Source organism: Lactuca virosa, chromosome 9 (assembly GCF_052849685.1).
Source record: "Lactuca virosa cultivar CGN04683 chromosome 9, Lactuca_virosa_CGN04683_v6, whole genome shotgun sequence".
Taxonomy (NCBI): domain Eukaryota; kingdom Viridiplantae; phylum Streptophyta; class Magnoliopsida; order Asterales; family Asteraceae; genus Lactuca; species Lactuca virosa.
Window position 1 is genome coordinate 209,689,364 of NC_136434.1, and position 10,269 is coordinate 209,699,632.

The 10,269-nt window shown below is 35.1% G+C and overlaps 1 protein-coding gene across 1 annotated transcript; it reads right to left on the bottom strand.

Annotated features, from left to right (window-relative positions):
• Positions 1–7,220: 7,220 nt before the first annotated feature.
• On the bottom strand, positions 7,221–7,757 carry LOC145140243 (secreted RxLR effector protein 161-like). The gene has a single exon (XM_079073801.1). It carries the CDS (start codon positions 7,755–7,757, stop codon positions 7,221–7,223), a length of 537 nt encoding a protein of 178 aa, XP_078929927.1.
• Between the last annotated feature and the right edge of the window lie 2,512 nt (positions 7,758–10,269).

Below are 10,269 nucleotides of genomic sequence, written 5' to 3' on the forward strand. Positions count from 1 at the left end.
TCCTTGTTTGGTTGTGGGCTTAGGGCAGATTCACCCATTCAACTGTCTGTTCGATCTCGGTTATATACAACTCGTATGTATTAAGTGATCATAGGATGGTAGTATTGCCGTATGATGTTTTCAGGGTAAACAAATCTTTATTCAGTTTAACATATCAACAAATCTAGATATCATTTAAGTAAGTATATGGATTATACTTGTGCTTTTCGAACTTGAAATAATTAAGACTACCAGTCGGTTTTATAGGAAATATAGGATTTTCTATGGTAAACATCATTCTTTTGAGATAAACAGTTTTCGATAGACCTTTCTGAAAACAATAACATTATTTACCGAAAACAATGTTTCACAATAGAGTTAGTGAAACTAGAAACTTAGTTATAAAAGGTTTAATACTTTTTATTAAACTAGTATAACATAAAGGACCTTAAATGGTTAATCCTATAATTCCTTAGTTCATGCATCAGGGTTATATATAATTAATATCCGATAGGCAGTTGAATGTGTGACTTCCGTCTTACTTCCTGTTCCTTGTTTGGTTGTCGGCTTAGGGCAGATTCACACATTTAACTGTCCGTTCGATATTAGATTATATATAGCTAGTATAAACTAAATGATTATAGAAGGAACTATTGTGGTTACCATTTTACTAAAGAAAATATATGATTTTCTTAAGGAATATTTTCATCAAATATAAAAGAACTATTACAGTTAACTCCGTTAGCACCTAGTGAATACGTCATGGTTATATACAATGAGGATCTAACAAACAATGGAATGTGTGACTTCCGCCTCATTTCTTGTTCCTTGTTTGGTTGTGGGCATAGGGCAGATTCACACAATCGATTGTCTGTTTGATCTGGATTGTATATAACTTGTATTCATTATGTACTCATAGAAGGAATTGTAAGAGTCATTTTTACTTGTTATTCATCACATCAGAAAATATAAGATTTTCTGGAGGAACAGGCGAACTTCTCTAAAGAACTTAGAGTACTCTTTTTATAACAAAAATACTTATGAACTCACCAACTTAAATGCTGATCTACTCTTTCAAAATAACTTGTATTCTCAGGAAACTAGTAGACAAGTATACGCACCGGGATTCAGAAGATGGAGCATAGTAGCTTCATGTCTTTGTTTTGCTATTTACTTTTGGAGTAAATCTTTTGTGAATAAAATATGATGTAAACACTTTAATATGCTCCATCTTTTGAATCCCGATCAATGAAGTTTCATGTACTCCATCTTGTGAAGCTATGATTAAAATTCTTCGTGAACAAAATGATTTACTAAAAAGGGTAAATGAGGACCTTAAATAGGAGGATATACTCTTAGAAAAGGTCAAAAACCCTTAAAAGAACAACTAGACGCCAAAATCAAGGACTTTCGAAAACTTCAAGAGGAATATAGTAACAAATGTGGAAACTATAACTATGTTAAGAGACAACTTGCCGAATTAACTGCCGAACTTGATGCATTGAAAGCTAAATATAATGATGCTGAATTTAACTTTAATAAATTTGAAGTGTCAAGTGAGGTAGTTGTATCCATGATTGAAAAACAACTAAAATTTAAAGATAATCAAAATAAGGGTCTTGGGTACCACAGTGTTCCACCTCCCTTTAGTAACAACTATAACCCACCCCTTAAAAACCAATGAGGTAGAGACACCTGCTTAGTATGGCCAATCCCCTGCACCAGCTTCAGTGAAGACTAAACAATCAGGGCCAACTGAGGGTGTTGAGATTAAAGATACTAATGATTCTACTTCTTGTGCAGGTAAAGTAGCAGAAGATGAGAACAAGGAGAAAACTATTGAACAAACCAATGTCTCCTTGAACTCTAAATCTGTTGCTTCTAACTCAGTTACTTCTGATCAACCTGTTGTTGGTAAATACATGCCACCAATTCAAGCTAAACAGAGTGCCTGTTGCAAGTGTGCTTGTGGGAACAATCAGAGACAAGGCAAGGGCACGCCACCAGGGCAAGCAGAAATAATTCCAACGTGAAGAAAAAGACTTGTTTTCACTGTAGAACACCTGGTCACATTGCCAGAAATTGTCCAAATCGCGCATACATTCCCTACTACGCACAACGATGGCAAAATGTGCCAAGAGGGAGATTCTCCAAAGGAAATCATTCGAACTCACAATCGTGCAACGGTGACTGGAATGCGCAGAAGGCCAAGAATCAAACTCCCAAGAACAAGAAGGGAATGCCAGACAAGAAGCAAAGCTTAAGAGATGCTCCAGTGAAGCCAAGACCGGTTAGGTCAAAGCCATCTCGACGACCATCTTCAAGTTCAAAAACAAATACTGAGGCACCCATCTGATCCAACAAGAAATGGGTTAAACCCGACTACAGATGGGTACTAAAGGTTAAATCTCTCAAATCTTCTAATGACTCTAATATTTCTTCATCTACTGTTTGTGATAAATAGGATATGTCATGGGAGAGAGTACCTTGCAAGGATGACAAAGGTCAACCCAGTTTCAAAATGGACTGGGTTCCAAAGACCAACGGATCCCGCTCTATGTTGAAACAGCTATGGAGGCATATCATTGAACTTCGGTTTGTTGGTAGTGGCTGTTCCAGGCACATGGTAGGGGACATCTTTCAACTGTACAACACTCAGAACTTTATTTGAGAGTATGTGTCCTTTGCGGGAAAGGAAGAAAGGAAAGGATCACAAATGGGGTCTGTGCTTAACAATGTTAAAAAAATTCGGATCTGTTCCGAGATTGAAACACAGCTAAGGCTGAATTCGTTGCTGCTTGCGACTTCAATTGCTGACTTTCGGTTTGAATTCTTCTCAATACTCCTGAGTTTTTCTTAAAATGATTCATTTCAATTACAAATTTCTTTTAATTTTGCGCATTTATTTTATTTCTTCCCCGAGCTCAATTTAAGGGGGAGAAATCAAAATACAAAAAAAATTAGAAAAATCAAAAATTAAAAAAAAAATTACATTTTGTATTTTACTTTTGTTTTTGGTTAAATTTGTTCATATTTTCTTACATGCACAAATTTAGGGGGAGAATTAAAAAAAAAACAAAACAAAATTTTAAAATTTCAAAAAATGCAAAAATATTTTCATTTATGTTTTTATTTCTTTTTCAGAAAAATCAAAAATCCAAAAAATAGTGTTTTTAGCGTGTTTTACATTTATTTTTTTAGTGTGCTAAGTTTACTTTTAATTTTTATGTTTATCTCAAAATTTCTTTTGTCTTGGAAAGTGAATTCAGATGAAGATGAGACTCAAGGAGTTTGTATCGAGATATTCTGAGCATGGAGAAGAAACCTGAATATGGGAAAGGAATTGACGGTCATTTCACTTCACACTACTTTCACAAGGTCATTTTCACCATGACAAATACTAGTCTTAATAGGAGTCTTCACATCAAATGTTAATGATCAAAGGTCATTTTCACCATGACAAATGTGAAACACCCAACCATTCTCCACCCATATCTAAAATTTTCTCCATCAAATCATTTCCATGTACCGGTACCCCTTGAGGTTCGAGTATAAAACAACTCGGCTGACGGTTGCCAAAAAGTATGTGTTTATGATCTTAGATGTAGTTGTCACCATAACTCTAAGTGAAACCCAAAATCCAAAACCATTTAATTCTGAATTGACGGTGAACATTTTTAATGTTCTAGATTTCACCCATGAATTGACAAATAATGGCTCATACCTGGTGTGACATTGTACAAAATGCCAGTTAGGCAGTTTCTTTTTAAGAACTGTCGTATCAAAGGAATTGAAAGTCTGAAACTGTACAAATTCTCAGATTGGTCTTGTCAACTTTCTTTACCTAAGAACCGTCACGGCACCGGGGTGATTCACCCAACAGGGAAACAGGTATCGTTGAACGTCTCGCCAAGGGCCAAGTTAACTCGTTAACTTGATAACTGTATTGAGATCTATGATCAAGGATATATAGGGGCTAACATCAAAACTAGCCAAGAGTAGTTCTCCGATACTCAACAAATCGCAGTGCGTTCCTCCGAGTTCACACAGATACTGCGAGAAGTCTCTTTCTGAGCCAAGGATTCATCCTTGAACAACTGTGGTGAGAAGGGTCTTTATGATTCTTTCTTTGATCCACAGGGACTTTTTAGTCACGGTTACTTCTCAAGACACAACGGTGATCATTCAAGAACTTTCATTCGAAGGAACTAGAAATGCATATCATTTTTCAACATACAATCTTTCAACCCCAGAAGCAAGGTGAAGCTGACTTGAAGATTATGTGACAGATTGCATTGAAGCCTCCTCAATCAATTTGTTGCTATCTATGTACCTGCTGAAGTGATCAAAAAGTTCGTTCTCTGTTATTCTCTCTGAAGATTCTCAAGCTGAAAGTGTTGATTTTCAAGAATCTCTACATGAAGCCTCCACACCCAACGTGCGTTCAAAGTCAAATCTTGAAGAAAAGCCCATCCGTTCAAGATGAAGTCATTTGTTGAAGATTCATCAAGTTCATCTTGAAGCTGTGAAGAAATCGAAGATTAACGTTGAAGCCAAGCTCCAAATGAAGATTGACAAGAATAGCCAGCTACATTTTTAGGGGGAGTTTGTTAGGTCAAAGAAAAGAAAGCTATAAACCACGGGGAAGATTGTTGAGTCTAAAAATATGGTTTATACTTTACTTTTCTGGGATTGAATAGGTTTTTGGTCTTGTAAGTATCGTATAGGTGTTTGCGGCTGGTGTTCACGGTTGTAAGGTGTTCACGGTCGTGAACCCATTTGCGGTTGTCTGTCTCATATAAATAGTGTTAGTGGAGTCATAAGTGTGTACGGTTAGAAAGGAGCTTAAGTGTGTGTACTCTAAGGTGTTTTAGACAGAGAAAGTAGAGAAGGTGCAAGAGTGTGTGTGAATCTAGTGTTGGATCATAACTCTTATCATCAATACATTGAAGATTCATCTTATTTTTCTTCTCCTTATTCTATATTTTGATCTTGCATCATCCAATTGATTGAGATTCCGCACCATCAATTAGATCTGATTGATACGTCAAACAAATTTGGGACTTACAATTTGCGAGGGAGATGAGGTCTAAATCATAAGGTTAAGATGAGCGTTTCTACGTGAGTCACATTAAATAAAAATAAATATTAAAAGTTGAAAATTAATAGGAAAAAAATTACCAAATAATAGGTAAATTGGTATTTGATCATTTATTAGTAGACTTAATGATTAAACAACCAACGGTTAACTTTAGTGATAAAAACCACAATAAAACTCTAGCATGAAGAATTATTTTTGCAAACTAAAATTTATATATTCTATTGAAACAAAACTAAAAACCACAAAAACCAACTTTACGATTTTCTACTTCATTAATTTTGTACATTTGTAATCATACTATTTTAACTTGGTCTCTGTCATTTCTTAATTAATTTCTTATTATATTATTTAAATTTCACAAATATATATATTCATCAACCAGCATTCAACAAGCTTATGAATATGAAAGCTTGTTTTGTTTTCGATGTGAGTAGACTACTTTTAAAAAAGTACATGTAACCTTTTTTTTGGGCTTCCAGTCATTTAACAGAATAAGCCTGGTCTTTATAACTTTGATAGGCTTCAACCATTGAGCCTGTACTATCTTTTCGGTCCTGTCCCAAGGCTCAAGCTCTTAATCTGGGCAGTTCCGCGTTTCCCCCACAGGCCACAGGTCTTGGTCTATAGAAATTTAGAAACTATAATTTGGGCTTCATCTCATTTCTCGAGTTTATATAACTAGAATTAGAAGTATAAAAAAGGTCGATAATAAATTGGAACTCAATTAATTATGATATATCAAACATATAAACTGGTCACCCGTTATGATACAATCACGACAATATTGGGTAAGGGCGTTTATCTTATCGGTTGTAATGATTTTATTTATAAATGTAAAATAAATTCGCTTATTTTTCATTGTTTTATGGCAAATCATTGGTAAGATAGACTTATAGAAAAAATTAAAAACGTTAGTAAATTGAAGAATAACCAATCAAATATAATAATATAAAAAATAAGATTAGAGTAACATAAAAGGAAACGATAACAAATATTTTAAAATTTTTTTTTTTTTTTGTTTTTTAGAATAACTAACTCACACAACTTCAGATCATATTCCTAAATATATACATATTTGTCCGAGACTTTAGTTGCAGTCTAGAATATAAAATTCACCATCAATTCATTTAATGTTGTACAAGACAAAATAGGCAATGAAATAAAAGCTTAAGAGATAGTCAACAGAAAAATAGTTGAAAAGGAATATACAACTTTTTCAAGTCTCTTTACGTAGCCTTTTTTAGAATAATCATAAAACTGATGCTAGAAGATCTTTTGATTTAAAAGCTCATGAATCAGTTTCCTTTCTTCGAGCTACCTCCTCCTCAATATAGTTTATAAAAGAATACACAAGCAAGGACAAGCACATCAATATAAAATACAACTCATTATAAACCAAGAATGATGAAGCCTTAAATCATTCAGATGTTGCGGATAAACTACAGGCTTCATGTTCACCAAGAGCAAGAGAGGAACTGAAACCAGTCTTTGTAACCTACAAGTTAACTGGCTCAAATCCGTGTAACCATCGAGTTGTCAAGATCAACATGAGGGCACACGAGGTTTTATTGGATTGTGAGTCAGTAGATGAAAGTAAGACTCATTGTATTGATGGTTTCTTCTTGCATCCATAACAGTGAGTGAAGGAGAGAAAGCGTATTATCAACAAGAAGAATACTTGATGCCAATATTCTTCTCAACAACTAGAGCATTCAGAACATTCTGTATGGCCCCAACTCTTTCTAACTCTGAAAGGAAGAGGTGCAGATAATCCGTATAATAGGCCTGAAAATAGAGAATAGAGAGAAAAAATAGTACTTGTAAACATTAGATGCAAAGCTTAAGCACACTATGTAAAGTTCTTTTAAAAAACATAATAAAAGAAGCACTTGTTTTTTTGTGCTTTTTGTTTAAGAGAGCAAGTAGAAGCAAAGTTATTTTAAATAAGAAAGAAAATGATTAAGTCATTGAAAGCATGTCATGATTTGCAATCAATTTGTTTAGGGTCTTCTCGTCCAATGCCTAAGTGAAAATGTCAGCCAGTTGATCAATGGATGGGATGTAGAACAACTCCCTTTTCCCTTTTAATAATGTCCCTGATGAAGTGATGACGAATGTCGATGTGCTTGGTTTTGGAATATTACATTGGATTCTGTATCATCTGAATGGAACTTGTGTTGTCACAACAGATAGGAGTCTTTGAGAAGTTGAGACCATAATCTAACAGCTGATTCTGAATCAATAGAATTTGAGCATAACACCTTCCAACGACTAGATATTCAGCTCTAGCGGTAGAGCAAGCCACTGATGTCTGCTTCTTGCTGGACCAACTTGCTAATCTATCTCCAAGCATTTGAGCTCCTCCTGAAGTACTTTTATAATTACTACCACACCCTCCATGATCCGAGTCAGTGTATCCGACCAACTTGAACTCATAATCGCGAGGATACCATAACCCAAGATTGGATGTATGCTTCAAGTATCGAAAGATGCTTTTTACAGCGAGAATATGAGATTCCTTAGGATAAGCTTGATATCGAACACACAATATGGCGGAAAAAATAATGTCAAGGCGACTGGCAGTAAGATAGAGTAGTGAACCTATCATTTGTTGGTATAGGGTTGCATTTACATCAGCGCTAGTTGGATCAGTGGAGATAGACACTGATGAAGACATTAGGGTCTTTGTTGGTTTGCTATCAGAAAAGCCAAACTTCTTCAATATGTATGATTTAGCTTGACAAATAAAGATTCCATCAGTTAGTTATTTAACCTGCAAACCTAAAAATAAAGTTAGTTCACCCATCATGCTCATCTAAATCTCTTAGCCATAACTTCAACAAACTCAGATTTTAGTTTCTCATCAGTGGAGCCGAAAATGATTTCATTAACATACACTTTAGCAAGAATGATGTGAGATCCTGAATGCTTGATAAACAAAGTGTTTTCAATTTTGCTCATTTTATCCACTCTCCAGAAGATAACTCGCCAATGTGTCATACCATGCCCTGGCTGCCCCCTTCAAACATAGACAACTTTATGAAGACAATATAAATGATTGGGAAATTCTTCACTTTCAAACCCTGGTGGTTTCTTTAGAAAGACTTCTTCTTGAAGATCCCCATGTAAGAAGGAAGTCTTTATGTCCATTTGATAAACTTTGAAGTTCTAGAATGAAGCAAAATCAAGGAATAGACGAATTGCTTCAAGTCTAAAAACATAGGAAAAGGTTTCACCGCAGTCTAACCCTTCTAGTTGACAAAATCCTTGGGCCACAAGTCTTGCTTTGTTTCTAATGATGATTTCATCTTCATTTATCTTGTTTCTGAACACCCAGCGAGTACCAATGATGGATTTTCCTTGAGGCTTGGGAACAAGAGTCGACACACGATGACGTTCAAATTCATTTAGCTCATCTTGCATATCTTTGATCCAACCAGCTTTCTTGAGAGCATCAACAACATTCTTTGGTTCGATCATTGAGAAAAAAATTCACAAACATGCAAAAGTTGTTGTTGGCTCTGCTATGAGTGAGAATCCCAGAATTTACATCTCCAATGATTTAAGATTCATGATGATCTATAAGAAATCTAGGATAAGTACTCTCATTTGTGTTGTTTGTAACTGAATCTTCCTAATTTGAGAAGTTAGATGGCCCAGCTTCTTCAGAGACGACAGGCTGACCTTCAAAGTTAGAATGAGAGTTGATAATTTGATCAACATTGGGAACAACAGGCTCAGTGATATTTGGAAAGAACTCATGAACATGGTTTGAAGGACTGAAAGTAAGTTTATTCAGAATGGAGGAAGGATGATCAATCTGATAATGGATAAATGAATCTTCATCGAATCTGACATGAGCAGTTTCCTCAACAGTTTTTCTTGAGAGATTGAATACCCTGAAAAGCCTTGGACACACTAGAGTAGCCTAGAAACATTCTTTCATCAGCTTTAGCATCGAACTTAGAGCGTTGATCTCTTTGATTCAAAATATAGAAGACACACCCAAACACATGAAAATTTCAGGCTTTCTACATTTAAGTAGCTCATAGGTAGTCTTCCCATGACGCTTAACAATGATGGAACACATTTAAATGTAACACGATGTGTTGACGGCTTCAGCCCAGAATGACAAAGGAAGACCAACTTCAACAACCATACTTATTCCAGATTCAATGAGAGTTCTATTTCTTCTTTTGGCAATGTCATTTTGTTGAGGAGTTCTAACAACCTTGAAGTTTTGAGAGATTCCTGAATTTGAGCAAAAGTCTTCTAGGGAGGTGCTTCTGAATTCAATGTCGTGATCACTACGTAATTGTATGACTTTATGATCATAAAGAACCTTTCATTTTAATGAGTGATATTATTTCATCAACAGCATGACTTTTCTTTCTTAAAAAGATTACCCAAGTAAATCTTAAAAACTCATCTACAATACCGAGAGTAAACTTTTTCCCAACTCTTGATTTATTTGGCATCGGTCCAAAAAGGCCCATATGGAGATGGTGAAAGGGATTGTTTATGGAGGAATAATTTTTGGCTTGAAGGAGGACTTGATTTCCTTTCCCTTTTCACACGTTGAACATAATTTATCTTTGACAAACTGCATCTTAGGAAATCCTCTTACAAGCCGATTCCCAGAAATCTTTGATACGTTCTTGAAGTTCAAGTGAGATAGTTTCTTTTGCCACAACCAACTTAGATAAGACTGAGCACGAGAGAAGAAGTAGTAACGAAGAGAGTTTTCAGGAAAGAACATATCCAAAACATAAATGTAATTTTGTCGATTTGTAGTCAGTATAGTGGCATTCTTTTGGTCAACAACCTTTCCTTCTTTCTTGTTAAAGTGAACTTCATAATCAGTGTCACATAGTTGGCTGATTGAGATGAGATTGTGTTGAAGACCATTTACATATGAAACATTCTTGAATACAAAAGACTTGCACTTGATGGCTCCATATCCTTTTGTAATTCCATTTCTATTGTATCCATATGTAATAGTTGGACCATCATTCCTTACAAGGTCATCTGGAAGTGACTTGAAACATGTCATGTATCTTGAACAACCACTATCTAAATACCAAATATGTTCTTTACCCTGAAAAACAAAAAAAAAAACTAAAATGTACAATTAGTATACACTGGCCCATCTTGTAATGAGTCACTTAAGAGAAAATATGATAACAAGC